Raw genomic sequence first — 25,796 nt, 5'->3', positions numbered from 1 at the left:
CCCTGGTGTACCCATTCTCTGTCTATCTGCCTCTTTCTCTCTCTGTCTATTGCTCTCAAATATATAAACAAAAATATATTTTAAAAAATTTAAAACAAGGGCTGGAGAGATGGCTTAGCGGTTTAGCACTTGCCTATGAAGCCTAAGGACCCCGGTTCGAGGCTCAATTCCCCAGGACCCACGTTAGCCAGATGCACAAGGGGGCGCACGCGTCTGGAGTTCGTTTGCAGTGGCTGGAGGCCCTGGCGCGCCCATTCTCTATCTATCTATCTGACTTTCTCTCTCTCTCTCTGTCTGTCACTCTCAAATAAATAAACAACAACAACAAAAAAATTTAAAACAAAAGAGCCAGGTGTGGGTGGTGCATGCCTTTAATCCCAGCACTCAGGAGGCAAGGTAGGAGGATCACCATGAGTTCAAGTCCACCCTGAGACTACATAGTGAATTCCACGTCAGCCTGGGCTAGAGGGAGACCCTACCTCAAAAAAAAAAAAAAAAAAAAGTGAAAGTTGAGTGTGGTGGTACACGCCTTTAATCCCAGCACTCAGGAGGCAGAGGTAGGAAGACTGCCTGAGAATACAGAGTGAATTCCAGGTCAGGTTGAGCTAGAGTGAGATCTTACCTCGGAAAAAAAAAAAAAAATGCATTCAAGCAAGAGCCTGGCATGGGGACTCTCCTGCAGACTGCAACTGCCTTCTGGTCATCACAGCTTCGAGCACAGGCTGAGCTCTTAGTCCAAGTAGAGTCACTAGGGTGTGAGGCTGAGGCTGAGCACAGAACCTGACTGTAAGTGCTCCATGCCTTTTCTGCTTCTAGCAGCTTAGGCTTCTGCTTAAGATACCCGAAGAGTGGGTCTTACTCTTCTACCTGCTGGGAGCTCCCAGGACCAGAACAGAATATATGGCCTGAAATAAGTGCCAACTACCAGGGGGTGGTGAAAATGAATGGGGGGAAGCTGGAGAGATGGCTTAACAGTTAGGGTGCTTGCTTGTGAAGCTTAAGGACCCAGGTTCAATTCCCTAATACCCACATAAGCAGATGCACAACGTGGTACATGCATCTACCATATGACCCAGCTATAGCACTCCTAGGCATATATTCGAAGGACTCATCTCATTTCCTTAGAAGTACATGCTCAACCATGTTTATTGCTGCTCAATTTATAATAGCTGGGGAATGGAACCAGCCTAGATGTCCCTCAACTGATGAGTGGACAGTGAAGATATGGCACATTTATACAATGGAATTCTACTCAGCGGTAAAGAAAAATGAAGTTATGAAATTTGCAGAAAAATGGATGGATCTGGAAAGGATTACACTAAGTGAGGTAACCCAGGCCCAGAAAGCCAAGCACCACATGTTCTCCCTCATATGTGGATCCTAGCTACAGATGATTGGGCTTCTGCGTGAGAAGGAAAAAACTCAGTAGCAGAGGCCAGTAAGTTTAAAAAGGAGATATAAAGGGAAGAGAAAGGAAGGGAGAAGGGTACTTAATAGTATATATGTAAGTAGAATGATTGAGATGGGGAGGGGATATGATGGAGAATGGAATTTCAAAGGGGAAAGGGGGGGAATAAAAATTAATAAAAAATTAATAAAAATTGAGAAAAAAAGAGAAATATTTGGGCTGGAGAAATTGCTCAGTGGTTAGGGCAGTTGCCTGCAAAGCTCAAAGACCCAGATTCAATTCCCCAGAACCGACATAAGCCAGATGCATAAGGTGGTACATATTGGAGTCCCTTTGCAGTGTCTAGAGGTGCTGGTGTGTCCATTCTCTCCATCTCCCTCTCTTACAAATATGTAAAAAAAAAATTAAATTAAATTAAAACAGAGCCAGCAGGCTGGAGAGATGGCTTAGCAGTTAAGTGCTTGCCTGTGAAACCTAAGGACCCTGGGTTGAGGCTTGATTCCCCAGGACCTATATTAGCCAGATGCACAAGGGGGCGTACATGTCTGTAGTTCATTTGCAATGGCTGGAAGCCATGGCATGCCCATTCTCTCTCTCTCTCTAGCTCTCAAATAAATAAATAAAAATTTTAAAAAATTAAAAATTTAACAATTTAAAAAAATAGAGCCAGGTATAGTAGTGCACACCTTTAATCCTAGCACTCAGGAGGCAGAGGTAGGAGGATTGTTGTGAATTCGAGGCCACCCTGAGACTACAGAGTGAAGTCCAGGTTGGCCTGGGCTACAGCAAGACGCTACCTCAAAACAAAACAAAAATGGGAAAATATCCACAAAATCCTCTCAGTTCTTTCATCCTCCCTTTGGAGACACTCCATGTCAGTCCTCTCTTCCCAGCAAAACTCCTCCAAACAAGCACTGCCCAGAAACTTCTACCTTGAGATGGGTACAGGCTTTGGTCCCTTGAGGTCTTACCAAATGTCATCTTCTAATTACATGCTGCCCCATCCCTAGCCACGTACCCTCTCCTTGGCTCCATGAGGGGGGTCTTGTCTGTCCTGCTTCTTGCTGGTCCCCAGCACCTGAGACTGTGCCCAGCCCTGGCAGTGCTCATCCAACGTTGGCCAAGCAGATAAGCGCATCCCCAGAGCACAGATGTGTCTCCAGCCAGAGATCCACTCACGCCTACGTCTTCATGGGCCGCCATGCAAGTCTCTAACATAGGGTCAGAGACCAGGCTAGGCATCTCCCAGCCCCAGGGGAACCCACCGTGCTGACGTGGAGAGCGAGGTTCTCGGTGTCCGTCTGCTCATCCTGCTCCGAGGAGTCAGTCTCTTCCATTTGCTGCATCTCCAGCTCAGAGGGGAGAAGCGCCGTCAGATAGGGGATGGTGAAGGGCCTGGCAGCGATCACTGGGGAATGAAGGCGGGCATGACTCCACGGTGAGAAGGAGCAAGCTTTGAGCACTACCTAGCTAGTAAGCCAGGGCCTTGAGCTAGTCACTTCATTTTCCTAGGAGTCTCTGTGTTCTGCAATGGTGAGGCCAACAGTTCCTACCTCACCGGCTCCTCAGAGGGCCGAACGAGGGGTGTGATGTGATGAACCCCGTGTCTGGCCCTTGGGGACCATTAACTGCAGTGACTCCCGAGCTGGGCACCCAGCAGTCAGTCAGCAGGGACTTGCTGAATAAATGGCTGTAGAACCTGAGGGTTCCCATGGGGATGAGTAACTTGGTCAGCGCAGAAAAACGCTGCAGAGACGCAAAGCAAGATGAGAGGCCACCTGTGAAGGGCCAGTGTGACAACCAAGTGGCCTCAGAGGCCAGTGTCCCTCCTTTTATCTGGGCTGTCACTTCACCTGTAGAAGGTTGATGCCTAGAGCCACCCTTAAGGTGACCTAAACTCACTGCCTTGAGCAGCCAGTCCACAAACACCATTTGTTTTGGAGTCATTTAGGAGCCAGAAATCTGAAGACTAAACTGCATCTCTCCCCCCTACCATGATGATGTGATCATGATCACAAGTGACATACTAGGGTCCCCAGAGGGGTGACTCTCACATGGGAATGTGCTGACATCGTCCTTGAAAAGAGACTGGGTCTCGCCTGTCTTCGCCATGAACCGGGTGAGCGCCCGCTCCACGTCGCGCCTCTGGGAGGCGGCCTTCTCCCGCAGGACCTGGTAGTCAGACACGGGCTCGCGGTAGGTCTAGAATGAGAAGAGCAAAGACGTCGGAGTGAGGGGTGACACACCCTTTGCCTTCCTCGGGGCTTACCTTGCTACTACTAGGTCCTTAGCCCAGAACAAGACCCACTGTTGTTTAGAACTGAGCTATCCAAAGAAAATAATGTGAGTACACACATATTTCCGGGGTTGGAGAAATGGCTTAGTGGTTAAGGTGCTTGCCTGCAAGCCAAAGGACCCAGGTTCAATTCCCCAGTTGCTGCGTGTGTCTGGAGTTCATTTGCTGTGGCTGGAGGCCCAGGCACACCCATTTTCTCTCTCTTGTAAAGGAAAAAAACATTTAAAACATATTTTGGGGGGCAGAGAGATGGCTTAGTGGTTAAGGAGCTTGCCTGCAAAGCCAAAGGACCCAGGTTTGATTCCCCAGGACCCATGTAAGCCAGATGCATGTGGTGGCGCATGCATCTGGAGTTGTTTGCAGCAGCTAAAGGCCCTGAAGCATCCATTCTCTCTTTCCCTCAAATAAATAAAATATTTTGGGGGCTTAGTGACTAAGGTGCTTGCTTGCAAAGCCTGAGGGGCCACATAAAGCCAGATACACAAAGTAGCGTTTGGAACAGCAGGAGGCCTTGAAGCACCTATTCTCTCCCTCCCTGTTCTTTTCTGTTGTGTGTGTGGGCGTGTGTGTGTGTGTTTGGTTTTTCGAGGTAGGGTCTCACTCTAGCCCAGAACCTGGAATTCACTATGGAGTCTCAGGGTGGCCTCGAACTCGCAGTGATCCTACCTCTGCCTCCCAGTGCTGGGATTAAAGGCGTGCGCCACCACACCTGGCTCCTCTCTATTCTTGCAAATAAATTAATTAAAAAATATTAACCAAATGTGGTGATGCACACCTTTAATTCCAGAATTTGGGAAGCAGAGGGAGAGGATTACAGTGAGTTCAAGACCAGCCTGAGACTACATGGTGAATTCCAGGTCAGCCTGGGATAAAGCAAGACCCGACCTCGATAAATAAACAAACAAAAAAATATGTATGATTGGCTGGGCATGGTGGCGCACATATTTGATCCCAGAAGGGTCTCTTTTTGCTGCAAACTCCAGATGCATGCACCATGTTGTGCACCAGTTTTATGTGGGTACTGGGGAATTGAACACAGACTGGCAGGCTTTGCAAGCACGCACTGGGCTTGCCTTGAACTTACGGCAATCCTCCTACCTCAGCCTCCTGAGTGCTGAGATTAAAGGTGTGTGCCACCATGTCAGCTTTTCTTTCTTGGCTCATTCTGTAGCCAAAGCTGGATTCAAACTCATAGTAATCCAGTCTCAGTCTCCCAAAAACTAGGATTACAGGTGGGCCACCATGCACAGTGACAAAATTCCTTTCCAGTGGGGAAAAGACATTGTGACGTATGTACTGTGCTTTCAGCAAGGGCCTCCTGGACTCCTCTGTGAAGATCAGCATCTGTGGACTTGGTTTCACCAGTCACAGCTGCCAGCGTGGCTTCGACACTCACCGGAGTTTTGATGTAGGTGTGAGGATCGGGAAACTCGGGAAAATGGCTGGGGATGTGCGGCGGGTGGGGCCGGTTCTGACCTGCAGTGAGGGCCTTGGGGGTCACTGGCTGATTGGTCACAGGAGCTGCAAAGACATCACAAGCAGTTACTTTTCCAACCCCTGCTTTCTCAGGTTAGGGTCTTTTCTCACTGGACCACGCTAAGGCGCTTTGTGTTTCCTCAGTGGCCTCCGAGGGTTACCCTCATGATGCCCAGCCCTGCTAGGTGACCTTGCCTGACAGCTGAATCTGTGCACTCGCCCACAAGCCTTTTAAGAGGACAGGAGGACAGCCATGACCAAGGCCGCCATCTACGAGAGCATGCTGGGGCTGGAGAAGCGGCTTAGATATTAAGGCACTTGCCTGTGAAGCCTAAGGACCCAGGTCTGACTCCCCAGAACCCACGCAAACCTGATTCACATGGCAGTGCATGTGTCTGGAGTTCCTTTGCTGTTGCTAGAAGCCCTGGCACACTCCCTCCCTAATAAATAAAGATAAAATATTCAAAATAGAAGAGTATGTTGAAAAACTAAGGATATTAAGTGGTCAGCTAAGTCTCTTTCCAGTGACCACAGGAGCACTGGCATATAACTCGGGGGTTTAGCATGTGCTTAGCATGCAGGGGGCTCATGCAGCAACTTCATGTGGCAGTGTCCAATGACACACACAGAACTGTGCCGGGAGCCCCAGGTAAACAAGTACTGTGAGCCTAACTATTCCAAGAGAGGCCTGAAAGTGGCACTCTCCAATGCTACTCTGAGAAGGAAATCCTTTAAAAAATGTGTGTGTGTGTGTGTGTGTGTGTGTGTGTGTGTGTGTGTGTGTTTGGGGCTGGACAGATGGCTCAGCGGTTAAAGACGCTTGCCTTCAAATCCTAACGCCCCAAGTTCAATTTCCCAGTACCCACGTAAAGCCAACTGCACAAAGTGGCCCATGCATCTGGAGTTCATTTGAAGTGGCTGGAGGCCCTGGTGCGCCCATTCTCTCTCTTTCTGTCTCTCTTCAATTTCTGCATGCAAATAAATAATAAGTATATATATTATAATGTTTGACATCTTTACAAGACTGACCCTTACCATCTGGCCACTATGCCTGCTGTTCAACATCTTAAAAAATAAAAACAAAAAGCAACCAGGCATAGTGGCGCATGCCTTTAATCCCACACTCAATAGGCAGAGGAGGATCACCAAGAGTTCAAGTTCAAGGCCACCCTGAGACCAGCGAGTGAATTTCAGGTCAGCCTGGGCTAGAGAGAGCCCGACCTGGGGGTGGGGGGGAGGTGGGAAAAAGGAAAAAGAGTCATAGTCTTTGAAGATGGCTCAGGCTTGCAAAGCCTGCCTGCCAGGTTCACTCCCCAGCCACCCAGGTAAAGCCAGATAAGCCATTGTTTGCAATAGCAAGAAACCCTAGCATACTCATACAAACACATTTGCAGCTGGGTGTTGGGGTACACACTTTTAATGCTAGCACTCGGGAGGCAGAGGTAGGAGGATGTCTGTGAGTTCAAGGCCACCCTGAGACTACATAGTAAATTCCAGGTTGGCCTGAGCTCAGAGAGATACTATTTTGAAAAACCAAGGGAATAAAAATCTAGCAAATTTATCCCAAGACCTACAAGATTAAACTAGTTCTCCTTGCTTAGCTTAAAGCATCCAGTTTTATTTAAAGCAGAATCAAACATTTCCTATAAAAGACCACAGAATAAACATTTTAGATTTTTTTGTTCACTAGGGTTTTTTTTTGTTTTGTTTTGTTTTGGTTTTTGGTTTTTTGAAGTTGCGTCTTTGGTACAACCTGACTTGGAATTAACTATGAGGGTGGCCTCAAACTCATGGAGTTCCTACTGCCTCTGCCTCCCAAGTACTGGGATTAAAGGCATGAACCACCATGCCCGGCTATTTGTTTTGTTGTTTAGTTTTGGGTTTTAGTTGTTTTTTGGTTTTTCTTTTTCTTTTCTTTTTTTTTTTTTTCGAGGTAGGGTCTCACTTTAACTCAGGCTGACCTGGAATTCTCTATGTAGTCTCAGGGTGGCCTTGAACTCACAGCAATCCTCCTACCTCTGCCTCCCAAGTGCGGGGATTAAAGGCGTGCACCACCACGCCTGGCTGTTTTTTGAGGTAGGGTCTCACTCTAGCCCAGGCTAGCCTGGAATTCACTATGGAGTCTCTGGGTGGCCTTGAACTCACAGCGATCCTCCTACCTCTGCCTCCTGAGTGCTGGGATTAAAGGCATGCGCCACCACGCCCAGCTTGTGGCTTTTGGTTTTTTGAAGTTGGGTCTCAGCCTGTAACTCAGGCTGACATGGAATTCACTCTGTCATCTCAGGGTGGTCTTGAACTCACGGTAATGCCCCACCTCTGTCTCCCAGAGTGCTGGGATTAAAGGCGTGCGCCACCACTGGCTATTTTGCTTGGTTTTTGAGACAGGGTCTCCCTATGCAGCCCAGCGCAGCCTGGAACTCAGTATGCCATCTTGGTCTCTAGATTCTTCAACCTCTGCCTCCCAAGTGTTGGTATTATAGGACACAGCCAACGCTGTGGTTTGAATGTGACTGAAAATGTCCCCACAGACTAGTGTGTTTTAATACCTGGTCCCTAGCTGGTGGCACTACTTGAAGGGATTATGGGAGCTTGAAGAGGTGAAGCCTTGGTGGAGGCAGAGGGTCACTGGGGGCAAGCCTTGATGTTTTACAGCCTGGCCACACTTCCTGTTTGTCCTCCCTGCTTCTAGTAAGAAATGCCTTCCTTGCCATAATAGACTTAATCCCCTCAAATGCAAATTGAAAGCCAGATGTGGTGGCATACAACTTTCATCCCAGTACTCTGGGAGGCAGAGGTAGGATCACTGTGAGTTCGAGGCCACCCTGAGACTTCATACTGAATTCCAGGTCAGCCTGGACTAGAGTAAGACCCTGCCTTGAAACACCAAAAAAAAAAAAAAAAAAAAAAGAAGAAGAAGAAAAAAAAAACCCATAAACTGAATTAACTCTTTTTCTCCCTTAAATTGCTTCAGGTCAAGTCTTTGTTCACTGCAGTGAAGAAGTAAATGATATAACCAGTAGTATTTCAGATTTTTCAGGCTATACCATCTCTCTCACAATTGAACTCTGCCATGACAACATGAAAGCAATCACAGACAATAAGTAAATACAGATACATTCCAATAAAACTATTTATGTTGGGTGTGGTGGCATGCACCTTTAATCCCAGCACTCAGGAGGCAGAGGTAGGAGGATCACCATGAGTTCGAGGCCACCCTAGGACTATATAGTGAGTTCAGGTCAGCCTAGGCTACAGTGATGCCTTACCTTAAAACCCCCCAAAACAAAACAAAACAAAACATCCCACTTTATTTAGAAAAGCAGTCACCGGGCCACACTGGGCCTCCAGGCCGTCATCGCTCGCCGGCGCTGATCTGAGAAGCGAGCACTTTCAGTCTTCCAGCAGCGTCGCTCCCTCTTCAGGGTTAAGGCCCAAGAACCAGCGAGGAGATGAGTGAACTTTCAGGACTGAGCTTCACACCCTAAGCCTAGAGTCCAGAAGGACTAACTGTAGATAGCTAACCCCAGGACTGGAGGGAGTCTGCAACAAGGAAGCAGGCGCTAATCTGCTCCCTGCCCTAGTCCCCTACTGATTCCCTCTGGCTGCCACTTCTTACTGAGTCGCAAAATTGAAATTCAAAGTCACTTACGTGCCGTGATGACCATCCTCTGAGACCGTTTTGCATAAGCAGGGAGAGTGTCCACATTGAAACCTGAGAGACAAGAAAACAATCACTAGGCTGTGGAAAGGGTTCAGGAGTTAAAAGCACTTGTTTGCAAAGCCTGCTGGCCTGGGTTCAATTCCCCAGTACTAGACAGGTGTGGTGGCACATGCCTTTGATCCCTGCACTTTGGAGGCAGAGGCTGGAAGCTCTGGCACACCCATTCTCTGTCTCTTCCTCTCTTAAAATAAACATTTAAATATATATATATATATATATAATTATTTTCAATTCCCCGGTACCCACATAAAACCCTGCACAAAGTGGTGGGCACATGCATCTGTAGTTTGTTTGCAGTGGCAAGAGGCCCTGGCATGCTCATTCTCTCTGTCTTTCTCTCTTCTCCATATTTTTCTGCTTATAAATAGATAAAAATATTTAAAGAAATAATGATAATCACTACTCAGGCCACTGGATACTAAACATGACCAGGGGAATTGTGTGAAAAGGGATTTACAGTCCCAATCAAGCTGGGCGTGGTGGCACACACCTTTAATTCCAGCACTTGGGAGGCAGAGGTGGGAGGATCGCCGTGAGTCTGAGGCCACCCTGAGACTGCCCCTCATAACACCTTGAAGGAAAAGCAAATCCCAGAACGCACATGGTGTCCAAGAACTCAGCAGACATGGTCGGCTCTCCGCGACTCCACCCTCGCTGGCTCGGGATGACAATTCAGTTGTCTGGGAGAGGTGGACACTGCGCGTGTACTTACCCATCTCAACTAGCGTGACCACGATGTCCGACAGCGTGGGCTGCGTCCTGGCTGTGTGCTCACAGTAAGACTTGGCACTCCTGCCAATTTCTGATATGTCTGAAGGGACGAGAGGCATCAGGTGTTATTCACAGTCCCTCAAAAGTTAAACCCAGAGCTGGAGGGATGGCTTAGCAGTTAAGGTGCTTGCCTTCAAAGCTGAAGGACCCAAGTTCAATTCCCCAAGGCCCATGAAAGCCAGATACACAAGGTGGCGCATGCAACCAGAGTACATTTGCAGCAGCTAAAGACACTGGTGCACCCGTTCTCTATCTGACCTCTTCTCTAAATAAATAAATTTATTAATTAAAAAAAAAATGTTAAGCCATGTGTGGTGGCGCACGCCTTTAATCCCGGCACTCAGGAGGCAGAGGTAGGAGGATCACCGTGAGTTCAAGGCCACCCTGAAACTACATAGTGAATTCCAGGTCAGCCTGAGCTAGAATGAGACCCTACCTTGGGAAGAAAAAAAAAAAAAGTCAGGGCTGGAGAGATTGCATAGTGGTTAGAGCATTTGCCTAGCAAACCAAAGGATCTAGGCTTGATACCCTAGGTCCCACCTAAACCAGATGCACAAGGTGACACACACGCATCTGGAGTTCGTTTCAAGTGGGTGAGGCCCTGGCACACCTATTCTATCTGCTTTTCTCTCTCTCTCTAAGATAAACTAATTCACTCCATTCCATGTATATACCTAAATGATGGGACTAAAAAGTTTGCTCAGTGGTTAAAGGCCCTTGCCTGCAAAGCCTGACATCCCGGCTTCAATTCCCTAGAATCCACATAAAGCCAGATGCACAAAGTGGTACACACATCAAGAGTTTGTTTGCAAAGACAAGAAGCCCTGGCACACCCATTCTCTCTATCTCTCTGGCAAATAATAAATAAAAATATTAACTGGGCCAGGTGTGGTGGTGCACACCTTTAACCCCAGCACTTGGGAAGCAGAGGTAGGAAGACTGCCATGAGTTCGAGAATACCCTGAGACTACAGAGTGAATTCCAGGTCAGCCTGGGCTAGAGAGAGACCCAAACTTCAGGAAAAAAAAAAAAAAATTAACTGGGCATGGTGGCACATGCCTTTAATCCCAGCACTCAGGAGGCAGAAGTAAGAGGATCACTGAGTGTGAGGTGGAGGCCACTCAGACTACAAAGTGACTTCCAGGGCAGCCTGGGCTAGAATGAGACCCTACCTGGGAAATTCAAAGAACAACAGAAAAAAAAGTTACAAAAAAAAAAAAAAATCAACAGGGGGTGGGGAAACTGGGGAGATGGCTCAGAAGTTAAAGATGCTTGCTGACAAACACTAACTGCCCAAGTTCAATTCCCCAGTTCCCACATAAAGCCACATGCACAAAGTGGTGCATGCATCTGAAGTTTGTTTACAGTGGCAGGAGGCACTGGAGTGCCCATGCTTGCTCTTTTTCTCTGCCCAAATAAATAAATATTAAAAAACAAAAATAGGGGGCTAGAGAGATGGGTTAGCAGTTAAGGCACTTGCCTGCAAAGCCAAAGACCCATGTTTGATTCCCCATTACCCACATACAGCCAGATGCACAAAGTGGCACATGCATCTGGAGTTCATTTGCAGTGGTTAGATTCCTGGCGCGCCCATTCCCCCCCCCCCCCCGTGTGTGTGTGTGTGTGTGTTTTAAAATAAATAAATTGAAAAACTAGCCAGGTGTAGTGGTCCACACCTTTAATCCCAGCACTCGGGAGGCTCACCAAGAGTTCGAGGCCACCCTGAGACTGCATAGTTAATTTCAGGTCAGCCTGGACCCTACCTCGAAAAGAAAAAAAAAAAACCAAAAAAAAAACCACTAAAATAAATAAAAAGTTTAAGAAAAAAGCCTACCATCACAACTACATAGGGCACAGAAGTGATGGTGTCTGCTGGGTGAACTTACAAAGGGCTTTGGGGCAGGAGAACTGGTTCAGCAGTCATGGGCACCTGCTTACAGCCAGCCTCGAGTTTGCTGGTACTCACAGCTCTGCAGCATCTCGGTCAGGGTTTCCACAGAGGCTTTCTCGGCACTCTCGAACCCTGCCTCCGTCAGCAAGGAGCTCACAACCACTTGCAGGGTCCTCCTCCGGGCCAGATGGTAGTTATCAGCAGGGTTGGTGGAGTGTTTACTTCCCGATCTCTGTCAAACAGCAGCTCAGAGTGAGACTTTTAACCACAGGACAGGAAATAATCACGGGGCTCACACATCACTGATGGCAAAGCAAGACCTATTTTGTTTTGTTTTTAGAAGTAGTGTCTCATTCTAGCCTAGGCTGATCTTGAACTCCCTCTGTAGCCCAAGCTGGCTTTGAACTCACAGCGATCCTCCTACCTCAGATTCCTGAGTGCTGAGATTAAAGATGTGAGTCATAAGCCAGGCGTGGTGGTGCACGTCTTTAATCCTAGCACTTGGGAGGCAGAGGTAGGAGGATCACCATGAGTTCAAGGCCACCCTGAGAATACAGAGTGAATTCCAGATCAGCCTGAGCTACAGTGAGACCCTACCTTGAGGAAAAAAAAAAAAAAAAAAGGATGTGCATCACCATGCCTGGCTTTTTGAAAAATATTTTTTTTATTTATTTGAACAATAGATAAAGAGGCAGATAGAGGGAGAGAGAATGGGCGTGTCAGGACCTGCAGCCACTGCAAAGGAACTCCAGACACATGCACCATCTTGTGTATTTGGCTGATGTGGATACTAGGGGACAGAACCTTGGTCCTTAGGTTTTGCAGGCAAATGCCTTAACCACTAAGCCATTTCTCCAGCGGCCCCCTGTTTTGGGGGAACAGGATATTGCTATGAGCTCAGTCTGGCCTAGAACTTGGAACCTTCCTACTTCCACAGGTGCAAAACAACTTTAGCCTGGCTAGCCAAAGTTCTTTTGCTAAATTCTAAGTGCATGTACTGGCTAGAGGACAACTTCACGTTTTTGTTACCCAGCAATGGATGTGTGTGTATATATATGGCTGGGTTTTTTTTTAGATCGTTTCTCATAGGCCCAGAGTTTGCCAATTAGGCTAGACTGGCTGGCCAGTGAGCAAGCACACCTGGCATTTTTACATCTTCTGGGGATGGAAGTCAGTTCCTCATGCTTGAGGAGCAAACACTTTATTTATTTATTTTATTTTTATTTATTTATTTATTTTTGCTTTTTTTTTTTTTTTTTTTTGAGGTAGGGTCTCACTCTAGCTCAGGCTGACCTGGAAATCACTCTTGTAGTCTCAGGATGGCCTTGAACTCACAGCAATCCTCCTACTTCTGCCTCCCGAGTGCTGGAATTAAAGGCATGGGCCACCACACCCGGCGCAAACACTATTAACTGAGCTGTCTGCTCAAATCTAAACACTTATTTATTTATTTAAATATTTCATTTTTATTTATTTATGTATTTGACTGAGAGAAAGAGGCAGACAGAATGAGAGAGAGAATGGGCACGCCAGGGCCTCCAGCTGCTGCAAACGAACTCCAGACGCATGTGCCACATTGTGCATCTGGCTCACTTGGGTCCTGGGGAATCAAACTGGGTCGAATACAGCTGCTTCCCAGCATGGGTAAAGGTGCGTCTTGTTCCACGTCAATTCATCAGCAGGGAAAATTAAAACAGCCAGACGGGGGGCAGGGGAGTGGAGGGCAAAAGATCGACAAGGGAAAGCAGGGAAAGAAAAAAAAAAAAAGTATTTTGAAATGGGAATGCCTCCCCCAACACCGTCTGGCCAGTAAAAGAATGAGGACGACCAGTTCAGACCAATTGGAAGGGGCTCCGGGTTCTCACCCCGACAGAGGGCGAGCCAATCAGGTCACGGGTGCACCAACTCTGCAGGCCGCCACCAAGTACCGAGGAGCTTGGGGGCAGGACGGCGTCCTTCACTCAAGAGCTCAAAGTGGGCCTGGAATCGTCGGATCTGAGCTTGTTACCCAGGCCGTGAGGAAGTTACAGAATCCCCAAACTCTCTCGGACCTAGCGCCGTGCCCTCCCGTACCCTTACCGTTCCGGAGCCGCTGGCCGAGGCCGCCGTGTCGGCCATCTTGCTCTGGCGTAGCGTGCGTGGGCGCGGGGCACGATGGGACTTGTAGTTCCCGGGGCGGGGAGCTGGCGAAGGGCGGGGCTGCGCGCGCACCAGCGGGTTTCTGAAGCCCCACCACCACCACCACCACCAGCTCCCCCGCAGCCCCGGGTTTATGAAACGTTTCGTGAACCTCTTAAGAGTCTTTGCAGATTTTAGGTCGATTTTGGGGAATGAAACCGGAAAATGAGCGGTCGGTTTCTCAGCGTTGAAAGAAACTTTATTTTGGCCAGACGCCACCTGCTTGTCGTCCCAGCACTCAGGAGCGGAGGCAAGGAGGATCGGGGGTTCGAGCCCAGGCTGGAGCTCCATCGTGACTTCAAGACAGGCAGTGGGGGACGAGATATTTCCTACTACAAAAAAAATAAACAAGCAAATAAAAAAGAAAAGCCTGTGAGTGATAATTCACGCCTTTAGTCCCAGCACTCGGGAGGCAGAGGTAGGAGGATTGAGGTGAGTTTGAGGCCAGCCTGAGAATACAGAGTGAATTCCAGGTCAGCCTGGGATAGAGTGAGACCCTACCTCGAACAAACAGAAGAAAATTGGGGCTGGAGAGATGGCTCAGCAGATAAAGGAACTTTATTGCAAAGCCTCATGGCTTTGGATTCGAGTCCTCAGTACCCACGTAAAGCTAGATGCACAAAGGGCCACATGTGTCTGAGTTCGTTTGCAGTGGCAGGAGACCCTGGCTAGAGCAAGACCCTACCTCAAAAATACAAAATAAAATAACTTTTCATAAGGGGTACCCTTTCAGAAGAATCCCAGATGTCTGACACATTTCGCAGGGGGGGTCTAAATTTATCTCTTGGAAGGGTTTTGTTATTGTTTTGTTTCCGAGACAGGGTCTCTGGCACCCTGTGCTGTCCTAGAACTCCTTAAGTAGCCAAGCATTATTACCTTAAACTTCTGATTCTCCTGTCTCCACTTCCTGAGTGCTGGGATCCCAGGCATGTGCCAGCACGCCCAGGTTTACACCTTGCCGAGGACCTAACCCAGGGCTCAGCGCCCGCTAGACAAGCTCCCTTATCCACTGAGCTGCATCTCTAGCCTGGGCTTTGATATTGTTAAACTCCTTGGATGATTCTCCTGAGTAGGTAATTTTTGTTTTGCTTTGTTTTTGAGGTAGGGTTTTCTGCTCTAGCCCAGGCTGTCGTGGATGTCACTGTGTGTAGCCTCAGGCTGGCCTTGAACTGACGGCGATCCTCCTACCTCTGCCTCCCAAGTGCTGAGACTAAAGGTGTGCACCACCACGCCCGGCTGAGCATCCTCATTTTATGAGGATGACACCCACAGTCCCCAGGACATTGCCCCCCACACCCCCTGCCTCCACTTCCCCCACTGCTCCCGGTCAGTTGCCCACTTCCCTCTTGGCTCCCAGGCCAGTCCGTGGCATCCGAGTTGCTATGGGCGGCTGTCCATCACCCTCTCTGGACTGGAATTCTTCAATAGAGACATCGCGGCTTCTGAATGGGCAGGGTTTGGGACATAACCTGGCCAGACGCAGTGGCAGGATTTGAATCCTAACTCTGTAGGTGCCAGGCTTTGGGCATATGACCTAACCACCCCATGCCTCAGTTTCCCCTCGTGATGAGGGGTGGGTGGGTGAGAAATTAGGTAACTCTTACATAGCCCAGTGTGTAATGAGAGCTGAGGAAATCACGTCTGCTGCTGTCTGCTTCCTGGACAGCGTGCACGGGTCACGGACACCCAAGCATCAGTCTCGGATCTGCACCCCTGAGCCCCCGCGGGTCTGCACCCCCTCACCTTGGGCTGAGGACCCGGAGTGTGGGGGGTGGGGGGCGTGGACAGCTCCGGATGAGCAGCCAGGCGATGCCAGAGGGTGTTGGGGACACCAGACCTCGGCTTAGCTGAGCATCCAGCCCCTCTGGTCTCCCTCCCCCCCCTCCCCACTTCCTGCCCAGCTTTGGGCTCTGGATGGGCGGTGCTGGGGCGCGGTGGACTTTGTAAACACGCCGCCTGCGGGGGTGGAACGCTGGTTGTGTTTGGACGCCTGGGTTCGACATGCTCTCCGCCTCCCGGGGCTGGGGGCCTGAGACCATCCCCACAACCCCCCGCCCCCAAAGAGAAGCTCTGATAGTCAAGAGACAGCCGCTGAGACCGTCACGGGAGCTCCCCCACCCCGAGGCTCATCTGCCAAAAGGTAGGCTTGGGGGAAGGGGTCTGGTGAAGCCAGAAGAGATAAGATGTCTTCATCGCCTGCTTTCTCTGGGTGTTACCCAGGCTGGGAATCCAGACTTGGGGATCCGCGGTGTAGCCTTGCTACTTTCACCTCTGTTTTGGCTCCCCCCCAAAAAAAAAGATTACTCTCCCTTCCTGTACCCCCAAAATGTGGGCACATCCACACAGCACCCTCCCACCATGCATCATATCTGTTATGCGGATAGAAGGGCAGTTCAGCTCAGCTCTGTGGTCAGCCAGGGCCAAGGACAGAAGCAATAAATAAATAACAATAAACATAGTGTGTGTGGGGGACTTGACTGAAGGACTCTCAGCAGCATCTGCCCCTGTGTGGTGTCCCATAGGTACCCAGGTAACTGTCTCAGCCTCTTGGATCATCTCACTTCAGGTGTGGGCAAGAGTGACTCAAGAGGACTGCCTTTGCTTGTGGAAGCAGTGTTCCTTTGCCCTGGCTCCCCACCACTGTGTGCCTGGCATTGGGTGGGATGCCAAGGCTGCAGTGGGTGGCAATGCAACAGAGAAAAGGTTGCAAGGGCTGTAGCTAGAGAGGCTGAGAAGCTTCAACGGGAAGAGAACATAATTTTTATGTTTGTTGGTTTGTTTGAGGTAGGGTCTCCCTCTAGACCAGGCTGACCTGGAACTCACTCTGTAGTTCCAAACTGGTCTCCAGCTCACAGAGATCCTCCCACCCTTGCCTCCGGGAGTGCTGGGATTAAAGACCTGCAACGCCACAGTTTAAGAACGGTTTAAGTTGGGTTCTAGATGATGGTAATTGACCAGGCAGAGACTTTGGAGGGAAGTCTTTGGGGACACTTACTCCCCAAAACCAGATTGAACCTCAACAGTGTTCTGCACCAGGGTAACCAAGAAACAATTCCCACTGTCGTCGCATAAAGAGATAGAGTTGCTGTGAGTTTGAGGCCACCCTGGGACTACACAGTGAATTCCAGGCCAGCCTGGGCTAGATTGAGACTCTTATCTTAAAAAACCAAATGGGAAAAAGAGAGAGAGAGATGTGAACAAGGTGGGAAAAGACAAAGTGCTGAGCTGGTTCCCAAAAATCCCAGGAACAGCCAGGCATGGTGGCGCACGCCTTTAATCCCAGAACTCGGAAGGCAGAGGTAGGAGGATTGCCATGAGTTCGAGGCCACCCTGAGACTCCATAGTGAATTCTAGGTCAGCCTGGGCTAGAGTGAGACCCTACCTCGAAAAAAAAAAAATCCCAGGAACTCCCAACGAGGCGCAGCGGGCAGGGTAGGATCCACATCATACTGGACACCCACTCCCCACCCTGGGCTCTTTTTTCGTGGTAGGGTCTCACTCTATCCCAGGCTGACTTGGAATTCACTGTGTAGTCTCGGGGTAGCTTCGAACTCACAGAGATCCTCCTACCTCTGCCTCTCAAATCCTGGGATTAAAAGCGTGTGTCACTATTCCCAGTTGGGACTGTTTTCTCGAGCAAGACCCTGCCCTCCCTTACCACCTCAGGGTCCTCTGGTCCCAGTCTTGGGAGGAGGAATGGCTCGTCGACTTCCCTGCTCTTTCATTCTCCGTTCTCTAGCTCAGCAGCTCGTGAATTCATTTAATGCTATGTCCTGTGGCCATGGCGATTGTGGTAGTTTGAATGTATGCTCCCAAAGACTCAGGTCTTTTTTATTTTATTTTTGTTTTGTTTTGTTTTGTTTTTCAAGGTAGGGTCTTGCACTAACCCAGGCTGACCTGGAATTCACTGTGTAGTCTCAGGCTGGCTTCGAACTCACAGCAGTCCTCCTACCTCTGCTTCCCATGTGCTGGGATTAAAGGCGTGCGTCACCATGACTAGTTTCAGGTGTCTTATTAACTTTGTAACTTGGGTCTCCAGCTGTCTGGAGGAGGTGTCACTGGGGACAGATTCTGGGGTCCAGCCCAAAGGTGTGTTTGGGAGCAGATCTGAACTCCGTCCCAAAGGGGTAAGAAAGTGGTCTGAGCTCTGGGGGTCTGCTTGCTGCTTTTTTTTTTTTTTTGTGGGTAGAGCAGGGAGGTTCAATGTAGGGTCTCACGCTAGCCAAGGTTGACCTGAAACTCACTTGGTAGTCTCGGGTTGGCTTCACATTCACAGTGATCCTCCTAGCTGCCTCCCAAGTACTGGGATTAAAGGTGTGCGCCGCCAAGCCAGGCTCCGTTTGCTGCGGTTAGTGTTTGCGGGCTGTGTGGTTGGTTGTCTCTGCCTGGATGGATGGAAGCAGCCTTCTCCCATCACTGAGGGCGCTTCCCCCGGGTCTGTGAACTTGAAATAAACCCCTTCCTCCTATCAACTGTGCCTGCTTTGGATGTTCACCCCGGCAAGGTTAAAGCTGACCACAACACCCATGGTGGAGACATCATAGGATAACAGATCGGAGCTTCTTCCCCCTGAAACTCGAATGTTTAAAAAACACTTCATTTGGGCTGGAGAGATGGCTTAGCGGTTAAGCGCTTCCCTGTGAAGCCTAAGGACCCCGGTTCGAGGCTCGGTTCCCCAGGTCCCACATTAGCCAGATGCACAAGGGGGCGCACGCATCTGGAGTTCGTTTGCAGAGGCTGGAAGCCCTGGCGCGCCCACTCTCTCTCTCTCCCCCTATCTGTCTTTCTCTCTGTGTCTGTCGCTCTCAAATAAATAAATTAAAAAAATTATAAAAAACAAAAAAAAAACCACTTCATTTATGAGAGAGGGAGGGGACGGGGGTGCCATAGCCTCCTGCCAGTACAGATGGAACTCCAGATGCGCATATCACTTTATGCATCTGGCTTTAAAAAGTGGGTACTGGGGAATCAAACTTGGGTCTTCAGGCTTTGCAAGCAAATGTCTTTAACTGCTGATCCATCTCCAGCCCCCAACCCCACCCCTTAAAACCTTTGTTTGTTTGTTTTGAGAACAGGGTCTGGCTACTTAGTCCTGGCAATTGTCCAACTTCCAATGCTGCCTCAACCTCACAGGTGCTGGGGTACCCAGGCTCAGGACACCTGCTCTTACCCATTGGGTCAGCCTGCATTTTGTTTTGTTTTTAGGCTTCGAAAGGCAAGCACTTTAACCTCTAAGCCATCTCTCCAGTCCTGTTTTTTTTTTTTTTGTTTGTTTGTTTTTTGGTTTTTTGGGTTTTTTTTGGTTATTTTTGTTTATTTATTTGAGAGGGACAGAAAGAGGCAGACAGAGAGAAGGAGAGAGAATGGGCACGCCAGGGCCTCCAGTCCCTGTATACGAACTCCAGACGCGTGCACCCCCTTGTGCATCTGGCTAAGGTGGGTCCTGGGGAGTCGAGCCTCGAACCAGCGTCCTTAGGCTTCACAGGCAAGCGCTTAACCGCTAAGCCATTTCTCCAGCCCTGGTTTTGTTTGTTTTAAGCGTTTGTGTGTAAATGCGGGTGTACACTAGCCATGGAGCCCATGTGGAGGTTAGGGCTTAACTGTTAGTCCTTGCCTCCCACCTTCTTCTGAGGCGGGGGCCTCTCTTGTTTGCGGTGAGCTTTGGGATTCGTCTGCATCGGCCTCCTTCCTGCTGCAGGTGAGAAGAGAGTGCAGATTTGGAGAGATGGCTCAGTGCTTAAGGCTTTTTTTTCCTCAATTTTTATTAACATTTTCCATGATTATAAAACATATCCCATGGTAATACCCTCCCTCCCCCCACTTTCCACTTTGAAATTCCATTCTCCATCATATCCCCTCCCCATAAGGCTTTTTTGTTGTTGTTGTTGGCCCGCAAAGCCTTAAGGACCCGAGTTCTATTTCCCAGTGACCACATAATGCCAGATGCACAATGTGGCGCATGCCTCTGGAGTTCATTTGCAGACCCTGGCGCACCCATTCTCATTGTCTCTCTTCTTCTCTGTCTCTCTCTGCTTGCAAATAAATAAAAAATCTTCAGAAACCAGACTCTTGCCCTACCCATCTGCGCCCTGCTTTCATGTAGGTTCTGAGGGTCCAGTCTTGGGTCTTCAGTCTTGCACAGCAGGTATTTTGGTCACTGAACCATCTCCCCAGATTCCAGCCTGTTCCTTTAACTGGCCACGGAGGGTTGAGTGAGGGCTTAGGGCTCTAAGCAGCAGCTGAGGTCCTGACGAGTCCTGTGTCTGTCTTGGATGGCACAGCTGGTGCGAATGGCATTTTGTAGCGAAGCTTGGGCGCCCGTGCTGCTTATAGAGAGCCCTAGCGAGCCTGCTCAGGGTTGTAAGGACAGCATAGAGCTAGCTAGGATCCTTTCATGTATGTGTGTGTGTGTGTGTGTGTGTGTGTGTGTGTGTGTGTGTGTATGTGTGTGTGTGTGTGTGTGTGTGTGTGTGTGTGTTGTGTTCATGCCCATGTGTGAGACTCATTCACCTGCGGAATGGAGAAGAGACCAAGATATATAAAAACCAAGGTTAGCTGCAAGAAAGAGTGTTTTGTTTTGGTTTGTTTTCTTGAGGTAGTGTCTCACTCTAGTCCAGGCTCTTTATTTATTTATTTTTTAATTTATTTATTTGAGAGCGACAGAGAGACAAATAGGCAGACATAGAGACAGAGAGAGAATGGACGCGCCAGGGCCTCCAGCCACTGCAAACGATCTCCAGACGCGTGCGCCCCCTTGTGCATCTGGCTAACGTGGGACCTGGGGAACCGAGCCTCGAACCGGGGTCCTTAGGCTTCACAGGCAAGCGCTCAACCGCTAAGCCATCTCTCCAGCCCTATTTTTTTTTTTTTTATGAGCAAGACAGAATTAGCACACCAGGGCCTCTAGCCACTGCGCTCGGACTCCAGACACGTGGGCCACCCGTGTGTCACCTGGTGCGTCTGGTTTACGTGTGTTCTGGGGAGTCAAACCTGGGTTTTTAGGCTTTGCAGGCCAGCGCCTTAACCACTGAGCCATCTCTCCAGTCCTTTTTTTTTTTTTTTTTTTTTTTTTTAGATGAGAGAGAGAGAAAGAAAGTTATTTGGTTTTTGCTTTTCAAGGTAGGGTCTTAACTCTAGTTCAGGCTAACCTGGAATTCACTATGCAGTCTCAGAGTGGCCTCGAACTTGTGGCAATCCTTCTACCTTCTGCCTCGCAAATGCAAGGGATTAAAGGTGTGCGCCACCACAGCAGGCTAAGGAAGAGCTTTTCAACATGGACCTTGAGGTGGTAGAACCTGGGGATGTGGGTCACCAACTCATCTTTTTTGTTTGTTGGTTCTGTTTTGTTTTGAGATAGGCTGTAGCCCAGGTTGGCCTTGAACTCCCTATGTAGCCTAGGATGTCCAAGAATTCCTAATCCTCCTGCCTCCGCCTCCCAAGTACTAGGATTACAACTGTGTGCTGCCTTACCCTGCTCAGTCTGTGCAGTTTTTCAGCTTAGACCATCATCACATTCTAGATCATTCTGGATCCTAGGAGGAACATTCCCGATTGGTAGCTAAGTAAGAAGACGGACTGGAAGTAGGAGAAGCCTGAGGTGCTACCCTGCCCTGCTGCGTCCCCTCAGCTGCTGCACCCGGCACCTGCCCCAGTTCCTTGGAGCAGGCTGGACAGTGACTTTCATATGAGCCCAGTCATGGGGCAGATTCCATGAATGCCAGCCGCATTTAAAAAATATATTTATTTATTTATTTATTTGACAGAGAAGGAGGGAGGGAGGGAGAGAGAGAGACAGACAGACAGAGAGAGAATGGGCACACCAGGGCCTCCAGCCACTGCAAAGGAACTCTAGACACATGTGTCCCCTTGCACATACGGCTAACATGTGTTCTGGGGAATCGAACCTAAGTCCTTTGGCTTTTCAGGCAAACACCTTAACCGCTAAGCCATCCCTCCAGCCCCCAGCCACATTAAAAAAAAAAAAAAGATTTTTATTTATTTATTACAGACAGAGAGAAAGAGTGAGAATGGGCACACCAGGGCCTCTAGCCACTGCAAAGGAACTACAGATGTATATACCACCATGTGCACCTGGCTTACACGGGACCTGGTGAATCAAACCTGGGTCCTTAGGCTTCACAGGCACATGCCCTAACTACTAAGTCATCTCTCCAGTCACAAATTTCTTTCTCGAGGCAGGGTCTCACTCGAGCTCAGGCTGACCTGAAATTCACATGTAGTCTCAGGGTGGCCTTGAACACCCATAGCGATCCTCCTACCTCTGCCTCCCGAGTGCTGGGATTAAAGGTGTGCACCACCACGCCCGGCTCCAGCCACATTTTAAATTTATTTTCTTATTATTTTTATTTAAGAGAGAGAGAAAGAGGCAGATACAGAGAAAAAAAAAATGGAGTTCCAGAGAGAATGGAACTCCAAGGCCGTCAGCCTCTGCAAACGAGCTTCAGACACATGTGCCACCTTGTGCATCTGGGTTGTGTGGGTCCCGGGGAGTTGAACCTGGGTCCTTTGGCTTTGCCGGCAAGAGCCTTAACCCGCTAAACCATTTCTCCAAAGATAGGGAGCATGAGGCAGATCCCTCTGTCAAAAACAATCTCATGGGCTGGAGAGATGGCTTAGTGGTTAAGCGCCTGCCTGTGAAGCCCAAGAACCCCAGTTCGAGGCTCGGTTCCCCAGGTCCCACGTTAGCCAGATGCACAAGGGGGCGCACGCGTCTGGAGCTCATCTGCAGTGGTTGGAAGCCCTGGCGCGCCCATTTTCTCTCTCTCTCTGCCTCTTTCTCTGTCTGTCGCTCTCAAGTAAATAAATTTAAAAAATTTTTAAAAACAATCTCATGCACCCTTCTAGGAGAGGGGTGTGTGCTGAGGGGAGGGGGCTGAGAGTGGGAGGTGGAGGGAAGAGAGCACCCAATAGCAGGTAGACAGGATGTGAAAGTCACCCACAGAATAACACAGGCATGGGGCTCCTCTACCAACCCCCAGCGCTTTCTTCCCTGCTGCTAGGGTGGGGTGCACCCCCCCCCCCCCGCCGCCCTCTCTAGTCTGTGAGGAACAGGTTGTACCCTTGAGAAACCACAAGAGGAAGCTTAGAGAGGGCCGGAGGTGGGGAAAGTTCTGGGGTTCCGGCCAAGTTTCCCTTTCCCCACTGAGGCAGCAAGGTGTGTTTATCTTGCCCACAGAGACATTTAAATCTTCAATCCTCTGAGCTTCAAAGAGTTGTCAATGCCAGTCCCAGTACTGCTGGGGGCCAGGGCACCCTTCCAACAGTGGGATTCCTATTGCATTTCGAAGGCTGATCCCAGAAAGTCTCATTAAATCCTTTCTTTCCAGAGCATGCCCCAGAGCCTTTCAACTCAGAGGAATGTGACTGTAAAAGTCACTTAGGAGCCCAGTGATGGGCCAGGAGCCAGCTGTTTTACCTGCATTCCCCCATTTTATACTCACCATACACCAGGTAGTAAATACCTCTGCCCCCAATTTACTAATGAGGGAACGAAAGTTCAGAAAGGCTTACAAACTTGGTATGTGGAGATGGCTTGCCTACAGAGCCCAACAACTAGGGTCTAATTCCCCAGTACCCACGTAAAGCCAGATGCACAAAGTGGCGCATGCATCTGGAGTTCATTTATAGCAGCTGGAGGCCCTGGCACACCCATTCTTGTCTTTGCCTCCCTCTTCTTACAAATAAATAAATAAATGTTTAAAGGCCGTGGATGTATCTGAATTCAAAGTATGAACTTTTTGTTTTGTTTTGTTTTGTTTTTCAAGGTAGGGTCTCGCTGGAGCCCAGACTGACCTGGAATTCACTATGTAGACTCAGGGTGGTCTCAAACTCTTGGTGACCCTCCTAGCTCTGCCTCCCAAAAGTGTTTTGAAAACAAGGCTGTGGTGCAGTGATGTAGGCAGGAAATGGCTTGGGGTAAAATTGGAAGGGATTCGGTGAATCCACTGGAGAAAAAAAAAAGGGGGGACAGCTGGTTGGGTGGGGTGTTGCACTCCTTTAATCCCTGCACTCAGGAGACAGAGGTAAAAGGGTCCCTGTAAATTCAAGGCCAGCCAGAAGTACAGAGTGAATTCCAGGTGGCACATGCATGCACCTGAATTTCCTTTGCAGCAGCTAGAGGGCCCTGTGCGCCCATTCTCCCTCTCTATCTGCCCCCCTCTCTCTCAAATAAATAAATAATAAATAAATAATATAATAATATTTTTAAAAGACAACAGGGGCCAGGCGTGGTGGTGCATGCCTTTCATCCCAGCACTCAGGAGGCAGTGGTAGGAGGATCGCCGTGAGTTCGAGGCCACCCTGAGACTACACAGTGAATTTCAAGTCAGCCTGAGCTAGAACAAGACCCTACTTCGAAAAACCAAATAATAATAATAGGAATAAAGACAACAGTGGTTAAAGGCGCTTGTTTGTAAAAATCTGATGCCCAGATTTCATTCCCCAGTCCCAACAAAAATCCAGATGCACAAAGTTCTGGGGTTCTGAACTTTGTTCTGAAGTTCATTTGCAGTGGCAGGAAGCCCTGGTGCACCCATTCTCTCTCCTCTCATTTTTGAAAGTAAATACACACACACACATTTATACTTAAATCACCAAACCAAAATGCAGTAGTGAAAGGTTGAGGTCAGGCACTGGGAAAAATGGTTTAGCTGTCTAAAGGTTCTTGCTTGCAAAGCCCGAGGGCCTGGGTTCAATTCCCCTGCTGCTCATGTAAAGACAGACAGGCTTTTGTTTGCAGTGACAAGAGACCCTGGCAGGCAGGCTGACACACACACACACACACACACACACACACACACACACACCAAAATAAAATGGGGGGGGAAAGGTTAAGGTCAAACTCTGGAAGACTGAAACAAAGGGGAATTATTCGTCCAAGTATTCGAAAGGTTGCTCTAGGAAGCATTAGAAATTTCTTTTGTTTAGTCGTTGGTTTTTGTTTGTTTGTTTGTTTTTGTTTTTGAGATAGGGTCTCACACATAGCCCCTGGTACTCCCTATGTAGACCAGAGGCTGTCCTCGAACTTGCAACCATCCTGTCCCGGCCTCTCTTAGTGCTGAGATCATAAGCATGGACCACCATGGCCCGGCCAGCCAAAGGCGTTGGAACTTTCTAACAACTTCAGGCACAACCCCTGCCTGAAGAAGTGGGTTGCATCCAGAGGCGTCTACAGCGCATGCCCTGAGCGGGGCCTGGGCCAGCGTGTCCGGGAGAAACCTCCCGCCTGGACGCTGGTCATGACTCATCCCCGGCTCACCGCAAATGCCCGGGGTACTCGCCGTCTTTCCACCAGGTGGCGCTGTTGCCCACCGTGTCGCCCCAGGGGCCCCTGATAGGGTGATGAACGCCACCTGGTCCTTCAGGCGCCGGCTGGTTTCCTGGGGCCTCTGTCCCCACCCCATCCGCAGCTGTTTACACACCAGAATCCAGAGCGCTGCCTTGAGCCAGTACCTTCTCCATGAAGTATTCTCAGGGCTCTGGCCAAAGTGTGCACGCCTGGAGAAGCATGCATGCACCCTCCCGCACCTTCCCTTTCTGCTTCCTGACCTTGCTTTGACCTTGCCACCGACGGGACCCATGGGTCAGGAAGCTGGACATGGTACCTGAGGTGGAGTAGTGGCCTGTTCCTACGCTTCAAAGGGCCTCACGTCTCTGAAACTATGTGCTCCCAGCGACCTGAGCAGTTCTCTGCCCATCACTGAAATTCCCCAACAACATTAAAGGACCTAGAAGAGGCAGAGGGAGGATGGGAGAGGGGATTGTTGGGTTTTCCTTAACTGAGCCAGATCTGATTGCTGGCCCACAGACCTTTCGAAAAGCAGGCCAGGGCATGGGGTTGGTCATGGTTCTGCACGCCTTTGATCCCAGCACTCTAGAGGCAGAGTTAGGATTACTGTGAGTTCGAGACCGGCCTGAGACTACAGAAGGAGTTCTAGGTCAGCCTGGGTTAGATTGAGACCCTACCTTGGGGGCAAAAAAGAGAGAGAGAGAGAGGACAGATGGGCTGGTGAGATAGCTTAGCAGTGAAGGCATT

General features: G+C 49.3%; 2 protein-coding genes across 5 annotated transcripts in view; one reads left to right on the top strand and one right to left on the bottom strand.

The window, feature by feature from the left end:
* The window catches only part of Taf8 (TATA-box binding protein associated factor 8), a 28,818-nt gene extending 15,124 nt beyond the window's left edge, over positions 1-13,694 (bottom strand). For 3 of the 4 annotated variants that reach the window (XM_045157572.1, XM_045157571.1, XR_006638591.1), the window contains exons 1-7: positions 13,643-13,694; positions 11,639-11,795; positions 9,614-9,712; positions 8,830-8,892; positions 5,101-5,225; positions 3,463-3,610; positions 2,674-2,816 (exon numbers count right to left, since the gene is read on the bottom strand). In XM_045157572.1, coding sequence (XP_045013507.1) covers positions 2,674-2,816; positions 3,463-3,610; positions 5,101-5,225; positions 8,830-8,892; positions 9,614-9,712; positions 11,639-11,795; positions 13,643-13,681 — 774 coding nt within the window. In that variant the 5' untranslated portion in view covers positions 13,682-13,694. Of the gene's footprint in view, positions 1-2,673; positions 2,817-3,462; positions 3,611-5,100; positions 5,226-8,829; positions 8,893-9,613; positions 9,713-11,638; positions 11,796-13,428; positions 13,614-13,642 lie in introns of those variants that run through there. The other variant, XM_045157573.1, reaches the window with a different exon arrangement.
* A 1,969-nt stretch (positions 13,695-15,663) lies between these two features.
* Positions 15,664-25,796, top strand: part of Ccnd3 (cyclin D3) — a 97,815-nt gene continuing 87,682 nt past the window's right edge. Inside the window, exon 1 of the mRNA XM_045155672.1 lies at positions 15,664-15,881. The gene's annotated coding sequence lies outside the window, so the exon portion shown is untranslated. The remainder of the gene's footprint in view (positions 15,882-25,796) is intronic.

Source organism: Jaculus jaculus, chromosome 8 (genome assembly GCF_020740685.1).
Source record: "Jaculus jaculus isolate mJacJac1 chromosome 8, mJacJac1.mat.Y.cur, whole genome shotgun sequence".
NCBI lineage: Eukaryota > Metazoa > Chordata > Mammalia > Rodentia > Dipodidae > Jaculus > Jaculus jaculus.
Note: the sequence above shows the minus strand (reverse complement) of the source record. Positions and strands in the feature narration are given on the sequence as shown.